Source organism: Amblyomma americanum, chromosome 2 (genome assembly GCF_052857255.1).
Source record: "Amblyomma americanum isolate KBUSLIRL-KWMA chromosome 2, ASM5285725v1, whole genome shotgun sequence".
NCBI classification, from domain to species: domain Eukaryota; kingdom Metazoa; phylum Arthropoda; class Arachnida; order Ixodida; family Ixodidae; genus Amblyomma; species Amblyomma americanum.
This window is the reverse complement of record NC_135498.1, coordinates 19,330,005-19,347,941: the sequence shown is the minus strand read 5'-3', so window position 1 is coordinate 19,347,941 and position 17,937 is coordinate 19,330,005. Positions and strand designations below refer to the sequence as shown.

Below are 17,937 nucleotides of genomic sequence, written 5' to 3'. Positions count from 1 at the left end.
TGGAACTAATACTGAAAACACTTTGTGCGGCTGCAAAGCGTAATACGCAAGATCGTTACTGTAATATAATTGAATGTCACACTTAGAGCGATTGTAACAGTTCGCGACGAAACTTGCACCGCTTGGGTTTCCCTAGAGTGCATGGGAGTTTTCGGCGCACAAATGTCGTTGCATTCAGCCCCTTTCAGCATCACACATTTGAATAAGAGAAGTGGGGGAACTGTTGAAGTTCATGCCACGAGAATGGTCTTCCCCCACCGCTTCTAATGTGGACCTCCATCATAAAGTGATAGCCCTTGGTGCTGAACCGCACGACTTGTGAACACATTTTGGGATGCTCACGTCATAGATTAGCGTGACTATCACGGTGATGACTTATTTTTATGAAACCCAAAGTATGCTGAGGGAGCGGAAAATGGCGCCGTGTGCCACAAAAAAGCCGAGCTTAAACAGTACAGCCTTCATGGCGACTTTGTTTCGACAGAAAACTGAGGCATAGCAGCACAGAAGAGTTCGCTACAACACATACGCCCTGAGATGAGACAGGCTCAAAACTCCTGAACAAAGTTCGCACTTAACAGCGGAGTGATAGATCTGGTGGCCAGAAATGTGTTTTCCGTTCTCGAGTGGACCGCCCAGATCTCCAACTATCAGTGCTGTGCACGGCACTCTAAGACTATAGAGATGCCCTCCGTTTTTTGTGAACAAACGCTTTTGACGTTCAGGAAGACGACTATAGCTTCTATATACACTGTCCATTACGGATGCATGAAAGAATCGCTCGAGAGAAAGAAACACAATGTCAGCTTACATTGACTCTTCTGTGGTCATCAGCCACCAGTGCAGGCCACTTAATTCTATCGGGCGTGATTCTTTCCAAAGCGAGGCGAAAACAGATATGGGAGCATGGGTCGGAAAAGCCAGAGGAAGATAGGCGCTGTAGCATAATCTCAGCAGAAACGGCGACAAAAATGACACGTCAGTATAGCTCCCAGCTCTCTTGCCTCGGAATGCTGCTACTCGGGTTTCCCCGCCCGCGTCGCACCGCTTGCACCCCCCTCGAGAAAGTGCACAGGCGCTGAAAGAATCGTGATGCGGTAAATGTGACTCCTCAGCTTTTCTCTAAGCCGAAGAAACGCAAAATATCAGAGGCTATGTAGATGTGCGTCGCTGGTGCCAACACCACGATGCTCTGTCGCTCAGCCCGTGTGAGCAGGGTTGCTTCTAATTTATTTTTCCTTTTTTGTCTCCCGACTATATGCTAACGCGTGAATAAATTGGAAGGTACTGAGGGCGCAGGTTTGTTGTTTACCTAGGGAAATATGTTGACCTCAAAGCACACGTTAGAGATTCAGCTAAAATATATAAATAAAGCACGGCTAACCTTGTTGGTTTGCAGGTAAACAAAAAAAGTAAGAACTACAAGGCTTCGAGGCCGCTCATAAAACTTCCTTCAACGCTTTCCGCGCTGGCGGAGCCAAATCACAGTTTATGGTCTGTGTCATTGCTTCTCCGGAGTTTCAAACAACTTTGGTCACGTGTTTGTGTCGGTACCTTGAAGTAATGGTTCACCCACTAATAGCCACCCGCTAATGACGATATTTCGAATACATGTCTGTACCTACACGTGGTTGCTTAGAAACATTCATCGCTGAGGGACGCCAGCAGGAAAGGAAGAGGGCTTTTGACGAAGGCAATCAAACGTAGCCGAGGCTTTCTTCTTGTGTTTGCAACAACCTGTTTTCAGACCGGTAGCAATATCCGCTGTATGAGCTATCACTTGAGCCTCTGAAGGAACCACAATTGCTTGCTCTGCATAGTGTGTACGTTGCAGAATCACAATATGTGCATGTAAAGCTGAGAATGACCAATTCCGCATATATGGGCATGTAGGCAGAACTTAGAAACGAAGGAGTACTTGCGCAAAGTGAACTCTGATGTCATGGTATTGAACTCCTAAGGGTTGGTTAAGCGTTATGTGATGGTGAAAAAAACAAGTGTCAGTGTCTGCAAAGTGATACGCAAAGATGACCCCACAACACTGAAGAGGCCCATTAACACTGTCGCGTCATACCCTTAAGGCGGAGCTTACGTGTCCCCTCAGGTTTTTTTGAAGCGGAATTTCCCTACTGCTATGATTTAAGAGGTGCCATGGCAGCCACATACACACAAAAAAAGAACATAGATTGGAAAGTGGGATGAAAGCTATTCACTTGGAGATTAATTTAAACTACTAGCACATTTTCTGCTGCACAGAGATGCAAGAAGAGGAACTTATTAGCGTAAGTTGCGTGTACAATAACTATTACGCTCAACCTTGAGACATGCAAGTTTAAGGAACGTTCTGTCATTGCTGTACAATACGTCAGGGAAAACGGCCATTCGGTCATCTTGTCTTATGCGAGGACGGCAGTCTTGTTACTGAGCCAAAAGAAAGCTGCCAGGCCCTACCGGACTGTCCTTTGTTCATCGCGGACGTTTACGGCTCCAGACGCCTTTATTGCACATACTGCACACAGTTTAGATAAGTTCCGCCCGCTTTCTACGTCCCAGTTCTTGGAACTTTCCCCTTGAACAACGGTCAGCGGAAACGCTGCAGCGTACGGGCGTTCTATCATCAATCTCTTAGGAAATAGGGATTTATCACAGATTCCTATTCAGGGTCGTCAAAGCGTATACGACCGTCATGCACGTAGTTTCAAAGGGCCGCAAGGCACTCTGCAGACCATTGTAAGGTGGTCGGTGGGGAGGTGTCAGGCGACTTCTGAAGTGTCGTTTGCGACATGATGGCGAAGACGTTTCTGTCGTATGTATAAAACGCTACAGTGTATGACATGAGTTTGGCCATATGGTTTTCATGTTATTGAAACCTTTACACAATTCGTTATCAGCTTATAACACGTACAAACCACTTTGCGATTGCCTGAACGCTTCACACAAGGACACGGCACTGAGTGAGAGTTAAAAATTGGCACCTCAATGGCACGAATTTTAATCGCGCGCTCATGGACTTGCACCTATGCACATTCCTACTTAGACACGATGCAATTATATTTACAGTTAGAGTGAGGTGATTTCGTAGTTAGCATACTGTTCATCCAAAAAGCTCATTGTTGCCGTAGTGAATTCATGCAAGCATGCCGCGTTACTGCAAACTCGTACCGGAATCGCCGTGGATGCGATGCAGCTGAGCTGGCAGTTTTCTCGTGCTAATATTTTACTATTCTGATCTTTGATCACAATGTGCTACGCAAAATTTTTTCCGCCAGGAACTTTGGACGAGCCTGTTTCACCTTCTCTGTTGTCGCCTTTGAATTACGAGCACAGTTAGGCCTGAATTTTCGGCTCAGGTAGGACTTAACCGGTTCGCCTTTTTCAAGTTTTATTTTCAAGCGGCATATCTTCGCGAACGGCAGTGCAACACCTCCCGGCTGTTCTCAGACTTAAGATATGCTTCCATAGTCGGATACAACTCCACTCTTCAGTAAAGCTACGCCTACATTCAAGTCCGCCGCACAGAATTCCCCCGCGATGAGAAAGGAGTCCGTTGTTTAAGCTTTTCTTGTTACCTAAACGAGAATTTAATCGCAAGACGAAATTGTAAGCTCAAGAATTTCGAGGCCTCTCGCTTTCTTGGTAAAGCTAAAGATTAAAAAGCTGACTTCGTCTAATATTCTGGCTTATCAGCGGATTAATACAGGACGCTGGGGACCATGGCCCATAGTTACGAGCTGCTGCTTTTTAAGCTGTATCCTACTATAGATTTATTACACCGCGCTTGGTCGGGAAACAACCATCCCCAGATCGCTCACAAGATGACACGACTGCTGAATTCTGAAAATCCCATTCTATGTCTTCATTCCAAGATAGGATTCTGCGTACGTAGCGTTCAGAGGTCGCCGGACGTGAATGCTTACTTGCCGACGTAGTTCAAATAGGAATGCCTTTCATACTGCTATCGTTCATGGCCATCGTCTGCTATCGCACCTGCAGCCATACAGCGCACGGCTGTCGGCTGCTGCAATCAGACAGCTGGCTTTCCCTGTCAGTGCCTCTCGGCTATAATATCACACGCGACCTGACATACAGCTGTGCCGTCGTCTGTGTTTTCAATACGGAGGCCACCGGGTTCGTGAGTTTGAGGATAGTGCATTACCAGGGGTAAAGCATTGATAGGGAGTCAGTCACCAGCGATAAAAGCTAGGAAGGCAATAGTGGAGCCCGCAATAACCCTAAACGCTTCTGACGGAGCTCTCTTCCACGTACCGCAGGGGTATGGACTCGGAGGTGATGAGCAGGAGTAGGATGTCTTTAAAGAAGGACAGACGGGCGGTAACTTAATCACTCTGGGTTGAACCGCACTGCGAGGAAAAGAGTGACAGAAGTGAAAAGGGGTGAGAATGAAAGATGTGCAGATGATATACATACTATGTATGGCCAGGGCGCGTGTGGCGGGGTCCTTGCGCTTGGTACCGTGGTACCGCATCATATACGCCTGTACATACATTGCATATGCCCCTGCGGGCAGTCTATATATCCAGTAAACGTGAACTTATATAGGCAAGAGTGGAGCTCGAGCATAGGCTAATCCTAAAAAAGTAAACCTACTATAGCCTAACAGCGAGTCCTCTTAACACGTACATGCCGAAACTTAAGAAATTTGAAAATATTAGAACGTTTTCATATAAGATGTTTATTCACACACAATTTAGAATTATCCATCTATAGGTGGGAATATTTATCTCGAGACCGACTTTTAAGCCGTCCTACAGCATAGGATACCAGGCATATTTGCTACCTGTTACGTGTGCTAAAGCTTCAAACATTTAACATATAGTTTTAAAAAATATTTCACCACGCATGGTGGCTTCCTTACGACAATGTGCAAAAACTATTTGTTTTTGTTGCAGACCACAGTGTAGTCGATGGGGTCGAATTTCAAATAAGGCGTCCAGAGGAGACTGGTGAATCTTTCTAAACGCACACTACGCGCAAAACTGAATGAACACAACGCAACCCTTGCACAGGAAAAGTTTATACCATCTCGTACCTACGCTAGAGATCGCAAACTTTTAGACGTAAACTTTTAGAGCTATTGCGCAAAAAAAAAAGCGGTTTCCTGCATGTAGGACGCTAGCATATATGGGTTAAGCCGTATGGCGTATGCGCGCGCTCAAAACCACTTGAGTAGCTGCGTCTACGTTTAGACACTTTGCAGGTGCTTACATTTGGCCGGCAAATAAATAAATAAACATAAACCGCCTGAGAAAACAAAACTGTGGAAAACAAAATATATGACTCAACTCGCTCGGTACCTCTCGAGGTCTCCCTCGCTAACAGTGGAGCAGTTACGGTGCTCATAGCTCGGCTCACAGTGTTTTGTTTCTTTTGCTTTTTTCAGTATTTATGGCTTAATTTCCTCCGCTTTTTCCTGGAGCCTCCAAATGTACAGCATGACCTCCAGCAAACCAAGACAAGCGTCATAGTCCAATATATTTAGGGGAAATCTCCAAGGTACTCCAATTGGGTGATTTACTTTAAACAAATTGGTCCAGCACAATTCGCACTTCTAGTTTTTAATCAATTCGGCCTCGCCGTGCTATCCGCTATCAGTCCATGTTGGTATCAGTCCATGTTGGTATCTTCTCTTACTTTAATAACAAATGTGTGCACAGGGCCTATACTAGCTTCGGCTGTTGCCCAGCAGTTTTAGCAAACGTTTTGTAACACCTGAAGTGAAAATAAAGAAACTGAAAGTGAAAGTGAAGTCATGGTTAGCTGAAACTGGTAGAGGGGCTTCCTCGTAAAGACGGTGGTCGCCGGATCTGTCCCCGGACCAGGATGAATTTTTCTGACGCCTCTGAAAAAGTTGTATAGCTTTCCTTTGATGCAGTGCGGCTGCGCTCAGTTTGAGCCAATAAATAATAATAATAATAATAATAATTATAATAATGATAATAATAATAATAATAATAATAATAATAATAATAATAATAATAATAATAATAATAATAATAATAATAATAATAATAATAATAATAATAATAATAATAATAATAATAATAATAATTGGTTTGGGGGGAAAGGAAATGCCGCAGTATCTGTCTCATATATCGTTGGACACCTGAACCGCGCCGTATGGGAAGTGATAGAGGAAGTGATAGAAGAAAGGAAGAAAGGGGTGCCGTAGTGGAGGGCTGCGGAATCTAAATAATTACTCCCTAATTAAAAACAAGCGTGAAATTCTACAAACAAAGTTGCAACCTTGTGATGATCCGTTAAATCTTGTCCAAATTTTCGAGATCCTCACTTCCAAGAAAACCTGATTTTATACGCTTTGCGATCGCATCAAATATCTGCGCTTCAAAAGAGAGGAACACCTGAAACGACCCGAGCATTCTTCAAATTAGTCCCATCAACCCCTCTCGGAGGTCTTAAAGGATGACGTCTTTTCGAAACAAAGGCTTCTGCGCCGCGCTTGATCAAGCCGATGTGCGTCCAGCATGGTGCGACTCTAACCATCAGTCGTCCGCCTTGCGAAGTGTTTGCAGCTGTGCGACTGCTTGAAGCTTGTAATGTGCGTTTCGTTTTTCGTTGACAGTGTAGCGCATAGATCCATAAAACATTTTCTCTTTCCTTTTTCTGCGTTTTGTCGCTGCAGAACTTGTCATCCGTGCGTGCAGCTGCAGAGACACACACACAAGATTGGCGCCCACTTGCTTGCATAGAGAGTGAATTATACGGCAGCTGGAACGCGACCTGCGAATTGCCGCCGTTCCGAACAGCCGGTGGTGGGGGGAGGGGGGGGGGGTGTATTTTATGGCGAAGTATTGAACTTGCGGCGACATTGCATGGTCCAAGCTAACAGTGAAAAAAAAGGAAGAAAAAAATGGCAGTGGCTTAGCTCGGCAATGCCAGGATATACGTAGCGAAAGCTAAGGCATAGCTTGGTTAGCCATGGTTATTCTTGATTGCAAGTCCAGGTTAGTCTGGTTGTCTGGCTACTTCTTGTCACGTGGTTCGTCACGAGGTTGGTCACGTGACCAGTCACGTGGTGCGGTGCGACCACGGTGGGAATGCGAGCATGGCGAAGCTGCGAGCTCGTGGCCAGTGTAGCTCTCGCTACAAGAATTACGTCGCAGGTTTTACAAACTTCCGCGTCTGGGTTATGGCACTCATCGCATTTATCTTGCACATTGCCGCATCTCACCTCATTGCATTTACACAGCTGGCAGGTAGAACGAAGCCGTCGCAGCGTAATCGCGTCGCTGTGGCCTTTGTGCCGCTGGATTCGTGACTGCTCTTGTGAAAAGAGCCACAAGGCGCTTAATATTTGAGGTGCCTTATGACTTGTGTAATGAGAGCTATAGAAACCAAATGGCGAGTGCAGCATTGTTATGAAGTGCAATAAATGCAACGCCGGCTTCGGCCACACTTCCCACCGCGCCTCGCGGCATCTGGCCACCTAATCGTCGTAGGATGCGTTATGACTTTTGCTGCCATCTTTAGGAGAGCCAGGAATAGCGAATACGACATAACCAAAGGCATGCGTACTCAAATGGGTGGTAACCTGCCGAGAACTTGCACGCTCGGCATGCGTTAGAAACGCTACTGAGCTTGGTTCCGGTGAATATCTGTTGCGGATACTTTTTATGTGACCATGTACTGCGGCAACTTGTGCCACTGCATGCGGGGCTGGCATGTGGAAAATACTGGATGCACTCAAGTGGGAAAGAGGGATAAGTGGACACCGTTGCAAGCAGCGGTGAGGGGAAGTGGCCTGAGCAGGCATATCGCATGCATCAGACCTCATTACAATGCAACGCTCGCTAACAAGTTTTGTATAGCTACATTAATCATTTCTAGAGAAGTATAGTGGCTGGTGCGGCAATATATAGCTTTTCCTCTCTCGTAGAGAGCAGGTCTGTGGTTATTGGTGCTGAATTTACATGGTTTCCTATAGAGCATACTGCAATGAAAACGCACAGAATAGCTAGCGATTCATTAATGTATTTTTGTTTTGAAAAATAGGCGAAAACTGTCTACCAGAATTAATTTTATCTAGAACTGCACGCATCAGCTTGAAGAGCAAGAAGCCTCTGCATGAGTCGCCGCGGTGGCTCAGTGGTTAAGGCGCTCCGCTGCTGAGCCGAAAGACGCGGTTTTTTTTTCTTTTTATTTGTTGCTTAGACGTTTGCCTAAGAAGGGGCTGAGGCTAAAGGCACAATGTTGCCTGACAAGGCCTCAGCCCCCTACTACATGACCAACAAACATACAAATTACAAATTATAACAGTCCGGCGGGCCGCGACGATCGAATTTTATGGAGGCGAAATTTTATAGGCCCGTGTACTGTGCGATGATGTCAGTGCACGTTAAAGAACCCCAGGTGGTCGAAATTTCCGTAGCCCTTCACTACGGCGTCCCTCATAGCCTGAGTCACTTTGGGACATTAACCCCCCCAGACCAAGCCATACCAGTCTCTGCATGACACGTTGTGTCAGTACACAACAACATGTACTATCGCCGTCAAATGAAGTGCGAACAGCGAAGCGCGAGGAAAAGGGTCCTATTTACTACGTCTGCCCGTAGCCATTACAGAAAGGCGCGCGCATCCGGTTTGGGATAGTTTTGCTTCTGTTTCCTTCGACGTTTATTTTCCTGCTTTGCAGCTGGAGCGTTACGTTCACACTTACCGTCGGTATCAACTTGCTCAGCGCGGTTCCGCCATAGGTTTCGCCGGCGACCGCGGCTGCGGCGCGCGTGGGTGAAGCGAGCGCTCTTAACTCCCTGGCCTGCAGCACTTTGGTTTTGCTTCCATCATCGTCGTGTTATCAGCGTCTTGTTGCGATGCAAACAGTGAAAAAAAAAAAACGATCACGTTGCGGTCGGTGTCCAACGCAACACTCAGTGAATCGCTGGTTTCTGGTAGTGAGCTCAACTTCATCGCCACCAGACAACCTCAGGTAATACACCAGGATCGAACATTCATGCGTGACGGTAAGGCACTAACACAGAGCGCGAATCGTTTCCCGTTACCGCCACGGAGTGCAGCAACACGTCACGGCAAAGAAAACAGGTCGACCAGTGTCTACGATCACCGGAATTTTCCAGGCATTCTGTGGTGTGGGACGGCTTGGATGAATGCTTTGTGGGCTTACCAGCGAGACCTACTTATTGCAGCCGCGGCAGCAGACACGTCCAACATTACTGCTCTTGAGGTGAAGGACACTTTTATCGTGTACCAGCTCGTCAACCATTAGAGGTCGTGTACATGAGGCTGCTCTGCGAAGGCCTGCACCGTCGCAGAAGCCAGCAGTCTCAGAAGCAAATAGAAAAGCAAGGCTTGTGTTCGTACAAGACCATGCATCGTGGGCTACAGGGGACTGGCGCTGTGTGATGTTCTCCAATGGTGTCAACGTTTTCGGTTGACTGGGACCAGCGTCAACGAATTTGGAGAGCCTACAACCCCAGGTGTGCCTTTCCTGCCTTATATGCATGTCGACCCTGCCATGTTTGAGGTAGGATTCCTTTAATGCAATGACCATGGTATTGAGCATTACGAATAGTGAAGAGGTCTTCGTTTCTTTCTTAATTCACGCAACCGGTCGACCTTTATTTGTTCGCTGTGCAACCAGAGGCTGATAAAGGGCGATCCACATGGAGCGAACTTGCGCTGCGGATTTTGAGCGTCGCGGCGGAACGCCGACGCACCGCCACCGTGCAGCACCACAAGCGACGGAAAACGGACGGCTGCCGCCAGACCGCAGCCGCCAGGATTTCAGCATTACTGGAAACGGCGTGATTCTATATGCTTATTAAAATGCTGAAAAGAACAACTTTGCATTTAAAATTAAGCTAGTATCGATCCCATGACGACAAAGAGAACGAATTATTCTTTGTGACCCCTTAATGAACCAAAATAGTTAACCTCTTCGAACCTCCCGCGCTTCCTGACGTCACCCGACGCGTAGTGGCTAAGCCTAGCAGCCTTAAAAATCCAGAAGCATTCTGAAACTCTGGCGCGTTTCTTCGCTAAAATTTTGTGATGCGGGCATCTTCAGACCAAGCGGAAGCTCCATGTGACTTTTGTTTACCATGAACGTGAGGCACAGTGTAGCGTAAACGGCAAGTTCATGGTGAAGCGAGCGGCCGCTTCGGCAGGCGCGGCCATGTTGTAGAAGTGGGCGGAAGCCAGACGCAGTCGCGCCCTGATTGGTCCGCACTGACAGCCCACGTTGGCCGCTTCCGGCCAGCGGCTGACCGCCGGGCGGTCATATCTAGCCCGGCTTGATCGGCGTCGAACGGGGGCCTGCGTCCGGCCGGCGGACGCCAGTTTTCCGCGAGAAAAACGCTCCATGTGGGTCCCCCTTAACACGCCGAGGATAGAAGCAAAATTGAAGCTCTACAGGCCAAATAGCTAAGAACGCTCACTTCACCCACGCGTTCCACAGCCATGGCCGTCAACGAATCAGCGCTGCGCAAGCTGAAATAGTTGGAAAGTATGAATGTGGCGCTCCAGTGGCAAAACGAGAAATCGAGCCTCAAATAAAACAGAAGCAAAACTCAGGCAAACCGGATGAGTGCCACTATTTCTTACGCAGACCGGCGTATAATGGACCTTAGACCACGCGCTCCGTTGTTCGCATTTAGTTTGACGCCGATAGTACAAACACACACTGAATGATACCAATGAACTTATTCAGCGCTGACCTCGATCGCGTTTAGAAAGCTTAAGATTTTCTCAGGGGCATATATAGCACAGGAGTAGGGCCTTTTGTCTGAATGACTTGAGGAAAGCAGGCCATTTTATTGCGCACGTAACTGACTTTGAAATCAGGGAAATCAGATTTTTTTATGCCAAGAGTCATAAATATGGGGGCATTCGCGTGACGTCATCCGCAAGGAGCCGTAGCAGCTGGCAGGGCATTAGCCATGTTTGCGGTCGCAGCAGCACGCCGCTGAATTAGACTCCTTGTGATCTGCGAAGTGTGAGTGTCGTTCACGTCTGATTGTAGATAATTTCTGTCCGACATGTAAAAGCGTGCGGATAAGGGCATACACCATGAGCTGCGTGAAACAAAAGACGAACATGCTGAGAAGGCTGCGCTATGAGAAAACGTCGACCCCGTACGGCCCTTGAAAAATTTCTTTAGACAGTCTATAGACTGCCCATAGACATCTCTCTATAAAGTCTATAGACTCTCTATAGACAAACCCTGAAGAACAGTCTATAGGCAATATAAACCTTATAGACAGTCTATAGACAATCTATAGATTTATAACCATACACTTTTAGTAGACTTTTGTCTATAGAAAGTCTATAGACTATGAATGGACAAAAATAAATGTATATAGGAAGGCAATAGAGGCTATAAGAAATCTATAGACTGTCTATACACCATTTTTGTAAGGGGGCTGTGGAGACGCCGGCGGGGTGTGCGCGCCGTACAGGACTGCTGCAGTGCGTTGAATTCACCGACGTCGAGGCTTGTCTTGTGCACGTCAGAAGTTTCACGACAGGCGAATTAACTAAAGCGAAACAAATCTATGAAAGAGTGCAGTTGTTTGACAAGCGGGTGAGCCTAGGAGCCATGCGTGAGGGTGTCTGGGGGGAGGGGGGGGGGGTTGTATTTTTGGAGACGTGAGTAATTTGCGCCTTTTCTGTTCTCTTAGCTAGCTTCAGCTGTCATCTAGAACTAATTAACGGGACTTGTAGATACTGAAGCTGCACATCGCTTTGCCGCGAACCTAGATTTCAGGTCATGTGTTTTCGAAGCAGAGCAACGTTGTTACAATCAAAACTGGAAAACATTCTCACTGGGTCTGCCGTTGGTATACTACAAATGCATGACAGTAGTATTTGCGCGACCGTTCTGTCACGAAAATAAGGCAGCTATGACGCTTTGCCTTCCTGCTGAAACAGTTTCTGTGAAGTGTCAGAAATTCATAGTATACAGCACCAGGAATAATGACTTCCTGTGGCACCAGCCTTGGGATTGCAGAAATCAATAATTTTCTGTTCATCCACGATGTGTCCCGCATGAGTAGCAGACAGTTATAAACTGATATGAAAAGCTGCAAGCAGTGTACGTTCTTCCGTGTGATGCAGCCGGCCAGTTTACACGTGAAAGCTTTATATGCCCCATTAGCAACGAAACCCGTCGGCATCGGCGTCTAGGAAAAGTGGTCCACAAGACCCCCAGTGACGTCATCACCAAAGAAAAAAATTCCGCCTGAAGGTTCGCGGAATTGAACCAAGGACCGCCAGATGGCGAGGCGAGGCGAAAACAGGGATGCTCACGAAATCAGCACTGGGAACATACAGGGTCTTTAAGCAGGAAATTGCCAAAGAAAATATCTATGATAATTGTAGGGGAAGCTCTTTGTTGTTTGAGGCCAGGACGGGAGTTTTGCGGACTAAGACGTATAGAGTCAGGTACCACGAGATAGACACGTTGTGCATAGCGTGCGGAGAGGAGGAGGAAACGGCTGAACACTTCATACTTTTCTGTACAGGGCTTCACCCTACTGTGGAAAGCCGCGGGGCTGATTTATACAAGGCATTGGGGTTTAAGGACAGTGAAGGAAAAGTAGATTTTAAACTGGTAGAAGTAACCAAGCGAAGGTTATCTGATTGGTGGCTAAAATCAAGACAACAGTAAAATTTCATAAGTCATGGCTAGGTGGCTTGAGCCACCGCCCGATTTAAAGGGTCCAGCCGTATCCATCCATCCATCCATCCATCCATCCATATCCCCACAAAATCGCATTACTTCCTGGCGAATAAAGGTGAACCCAGTGATGCGTTGCCTTGCGACTGTGTGCTAATAAGTAGGCGTCATTAGAAACGAAAGGGGATAATATAAGTTAGAAGTTAATGCTTTCGCATTCAAAGCACGTAAGTAGTCTTAAATGTCCCCCATAATTTTTTCCTGTCGAGTTGCAGCACGACCTAGGGTGGCAGCCTAACTGCAACACCGGCAGTGCGGTTATATCACGGCACAGAATAGTTTTGCTGCACATTTCATGCACACAGAACGTTCCACAAAGAGCGTAATGGATCACTAATTATATAAGGCGCTAGCTTTGGCGACGATCGTGGGGTCTGGTAGCGCAGCCATAACTGGAGTAAACCCACTAAATAAAAAAAAAACTGCTTTTAATATCTTTGAATAATTAAATTAGCCGGGGAAAGCGCCCTAAAACAAATTCAGTGCGTTAAAATAGATTGATAATGCGGTGCTCTCTTACCGACTTTTCACGTTGCCTTCAGAGTGTAAAATCCACGCCGTCGACGTTGTCCGACACACTTTGTACGCGTATCTCCTGTTGCACTATGGACGCGTTATCCCGGACATCATCTGTTGTTTGGCGAACGGTCGTGCGGAACAGACCCTCGCCCACCCGAGTCGATCGCAGCTTCCGAATATCTGCAGAGCGCAGCGTCTGGCGCGCGTCGCGGCTTTGGGGTTTTTGACGCCGATAAGTGAACTAGCGCGGCCAAATGTCGCCGCCCTTCCCAGTCGCTGCGGTGGAGGCGGCGGGGGGCAAAGCACGCGCGCTTTGAGCATCGCTAGGGACAAAGAGCGCCCTCTGTGAGAGAGTTCACGAACGACTGCGAAAGGCCCCTTTCCCGGAGTGGTTGCGAAAAGCCGTAAGCGCAGACTGTGTTGGTGAGCAACGATCGTTAACAAGGAAGATACACAACTTTTGTCCGTAAAGTTCCGAGACTGAGTACATTAAAAAAATGCGTTTACCATTGAAATAATTTGTGCAGCACGCCTTCGAAGTAGTCTCCCTTGAAGTCTATACACAGCTTCCAACGCTTCTTGACATCTTGGAAAGAGTTGGAAAACATTTCTTTTGGCAGGGCCGTCAGCTCCTTTGTCGTGGCGTCTTGAATGGCCTCCACGCTCCAGCGACCTTTTATGGCTTTCTTCACACGAGGAAACAGGAAAAAAACGCATGAGGAGAGATCAGGCGAGTATGGAGGATGGGGAAGTACAGTAATGCTGTGCTTGGCGAGAAATTTTGTCACGCTAAGAGCAGTGTGCGGCCTTGCTTATCGTGAAGAAGGCTCCATTGTCCAGATGCCCATAAGTCAGGGCGACGGCGTCGCAGTGCATCACGCATGTATTGGAGCACGCGGATATAAAACTCCTGATTCACCGTCTGCCCTTGTCGGACGAATTGAAGGTGCATGACACCTCTGGCATCGAAAAAAACTATCAGCATCGTCTTTGTTTTGGTCTCCTGTTGCCGCACCTTTCTCGACGCCGGAGACCTTGTGGACCGCCATTCGGTGCTCTGCCTTTTTTTTTTTGAGGATTGTATTGAAAACGCCATGCTTCGTCTTCTGCAATGATGCTGTCGACGAATGCAGCATCCTTCTCTGCCTCGGGGAGCAAATCAGCGCTCACTGATACCCTCCTGTCCTTCTGGTCCTGTGTGAGGGAGTGTGGCACAAGTCTGGCATTCAGCTTTTTGTTCGTTTACCCAAGTTTTCACGCAGAATTTGGTGGCATGTTGTCTTACTCATGTCGAGAGCATCTGATAGCATGCGGACTGTAATGGTGCGGTCTTGTTGTATGATTTCCATGATCCGAGCAACGTTGTTTTCATTCCGTGAGGTTTAAGGGCAGCCCTGGCCTGTGTCGTCTTCCACCGACGTTCTCCCCGAAACGAACCTCTTGTGCCACTCGAAAATTCGCGCTCGCGATAATGTGTCGTTGCCGTAAGCATCACGAAGGGGCTCATACGCCTGTGTGGCTGTCTTTCCAAGCTTCACACAGAATTTTATATTTACATGCTGTTCGAGGTGGGCGGCCATCTTTCCACATTCACCCACAGTATAATGCTCAAACGACTAATGACAACGTATTTTTCTACATGTAGTGCCATCTAGCGGCTGCCACAGATTAGTCCGAAAAGATGGCGCTACACATACGCACCAACATTTGTTTTGGGGAATCATTTCTAGAGAAGAAAATTAATCAGTCTCGAAACTTTACGGACAAAGATATATAGTTTCATCAAAACGAATCGTGCTCGATGAGTAAATAGTGACGGGCCCTCGAATCCAAATGGTGTCGTGGCGTCTCCCCTTGCAGCGACCTCTTAAGACGTAGGTCGGAGAGGAAGAGCGGTAGAAAATCTTACTAAAAGTCTGAGGTTCAGGAAGCTGGATTTAGATGGCGGGATGGGGCCGGAATTCAAGGCATACGGTGATTTTCTTATCACTTCGGTGACGTGGGCAGCTAGCCGAGAGGTTAGTCGGGCCCGGATATAGTGAACCTGGATATTTCGAGTTATTGGCTATATTGAAAGCGCAATTTATCCCCTTGAAAATCCTGGGCAGAAGTGTACGTACGAAAGTCGCACAGTATATCGGACTCTGCCCGGCTAATTCAGGAGCAAGCTGGATAGCGGTAAATGCCCCCGATGTGTTCATGAGCATGCACAATTCATGGCTATGCAGGTAGGGGGTACATTATTCAAGTCATCGTGATGAGATGTAATAAAAGCAAAAAGTAGCATAAAAAGAAGACAACGCTGATAGAGTACACGGGTTCTTGTGGGAGCTCCCGTGAAAAGCAACAGCACAGCGGGAAAATAGCATGGTAATATTTCACCATTTAGAACCGTAATCGATCGGAATGCTCATTGCCAGCAGGTGCGCCCAGTTTCGCGTTTGTATCAGCAGTTTTTTGCGCCCTAGCATTAATGCCTGCCATCACGGATTTCACCCGGTCTGTGCGAAGCACCACCGTGACCTTGAAGCGCGAGAGATAAGCTGGTGGCGACGCCCCTCAAGCGGCTTAGCCAATCAGGGGACGGCGCGGTCGCACGGCTGCAGCCAATGGCAGAACGGCTGCAACCCAGTTGCGGCCGTGTTCCACAGATGGTGTGGGATTCTCGCAGAGGGCCCCGGACGGAGCTGATGTGTGTCGCCCGAGCTCGTGTTTCTTAAAGGGGTCGAATGTGTGAAACTTACAGGTAAATAATGCGAACTTTTTTTGGACTCGCGTTTCAAATGGTGACATAATCGCTGATTAAAACCGCGACGGCTTTCAGACTTCTCCGTAGCGCAGGATGGAGGCGCATGTTAATTGAGGTCATCTAGGGTACCGGTACATTTATGACGCATGAATTCTTGCTCTGACGGAATAAAAGCAATGACAGTGAACGCAAAGCTTGCGGAGCGTTATTTGGAGGCGTCTGGCGACGCACGGCAAGGTGTGGGTGAAGGCAGCGGAAACTTGAAATCTCACCGTCCGTGACGGAATCACCGAACTTTTCCGCACTGCTGTGAGGAGAAGCTTAGGCTAATCGTGGATTAGATTTGATGGTTTCGTGGCTATGTGAATAAAAAAAAACTGTGCCCGATATATGTACTGCCGTGCGTGGAGCAGGGAAAAACTTATAATTCAGGCGTTGAGCGGGATTCGAACCCACCACGGCGCGAATAGATCAGCTTCGCTTATCGCTGCTTTCGACCACGTGACCATCGCCGCAGTCTTTCTCGCGGCGTGTGAAACTGCCAGACGCTAGCAATGGGCTTTGGAAATCGTCGCCTTCCTGCAATAGTTTGGATGGGACATTATCACTCACCCATATTGTAGCCCGACAATGGCAAGTGCAGTGATTAGCATTTGTTTCCTAAGTTGAAAGAACATTTGGCTGGAAGGCGCTCCAGCGACGATGACGACGTTAAAGATGAAGTCAACGCTTCCTGAATGACATGGTGGTGAGATGGTACTACATGGGCACACAAAAACTGCCCCAGCGCCTACAAAAATGCATCAACCGAAATGGCAATTACATAGAAAAATAGAAGAAGAAAGGTTCGAGCCTTTAGAATGATTATCAATTCTTGCAAGTAAACGTTTGTTACTATTCCTAAAACAATTGGAGAACTTATTTTTGGGATCACCCGCGTACTCACCAAAAACTATACTTTCGCGAAACTGTCTTGCATTATTCTCTTTGCAAAATTCGCCTATCTTGAAAACGGTGAGAACACGATCACCCAAAGTGGGCTGTGAATGAGAGCGAACAGATGTGCTAATGATGTGTATATACGGTGCCTCGGACCCTGTACTCGGATGCAACGAAAGGACGCGGCGCCAAATATCCCTCGCCAAGCACGCTATCAGGCGCGTACACGCTGGGCCACGATAGCAGGTCACAGACGGTTGATCGCGACGTCATAACAATAGATCGACGACATTAGTTGGAGAACTTTTGTAGGGCATTTTATATCGTGTTCCTCAGTTGTATCAGACTATTTATATTTATATGCGGTCGTTTTAGCCACAAACATCCTACCTTTTTCTTGTGGCGTCCCTCATAGTCTGAGTAGTTTTGCGACGTTAAACCCCACAAAACCATGCAACCCTTTTTTTGTGTGCAGCTGTGGTAAGCCTAATCCACTAAAATTTTGTCGACAGTCTTTTGAGCCGCAGCTACGTCACGGGTGACGACGGACACCATAGTAGAAGGCTCCGGGTTGCTCTCGATTGCTCTGGGTTTTTCAAGGCTTGCATTGAAACTCATTGTAGATAGGTACTAGTTAAAACTGGGGATTTAAATCTACATATGTAACAGTGTTGCAGCACAACTTTTGCCAGAAGGTCCGAATAATTAAGAGCCGCAGAAGCTTTAGTTCTTTCGTCTTGCGATGTCGCCTTCACGAGCAGCAAGTACCAGGAGGCAAACTTGTTCGGTTGACACACTGCACGCAACTCTTTGCAACTGTACTGCACACGGAGCACTTTGCCGTCACTGGAATGTGCCACAGAGGTCAGGTTTGGGACTTCGCTTAAGTCGCTGAGACATACCACAACAAGAAATTTGCCTTTGCCTAAACGTTTTAACACTCTCCGTTTGTGAGTGTTAAAACGATCCTTAGCGATTCGTAAACAAAGTTTTCAGT

At 47.3% G+C, this 17,937-nt stretch overlaps 1 protein-coding gene across 3 annotated transcripts in view; it reads right to left on the bottom strand.

The window, feature by feature from the left end:
* Positions 1-13,480, bottom strand: part of LOC144120724 (Na(+)/citrate cotransporter-like) — a 44,000-nt gene extending 30,520 nt beyond the window's left edge. The window contains exon 1 of one of the 3 annotated variants that reach the window (XM_077653382.1): positions 13,254-13,480. Coding sequence is in view for 1 of the 3 variants with exons in the window: in XM_077653379.1 (XP_077509505.1) it covers positions 812-946 (135 nt within the window). In the remaining 2 variants the exon portion in view is untranslated. Of the gene's footprint in view, positions 1-811; positions 962-8,695; positions 8,814-13,253 lie in introns of those variants that run through there. The other 2 variants (XM_077653385.1, XM_077653379.1) reach the window with 2 other exon arrangements.
* Between the last annotated feature and the right edge of the window lie 4,457 nt (positions 13,481-17,937).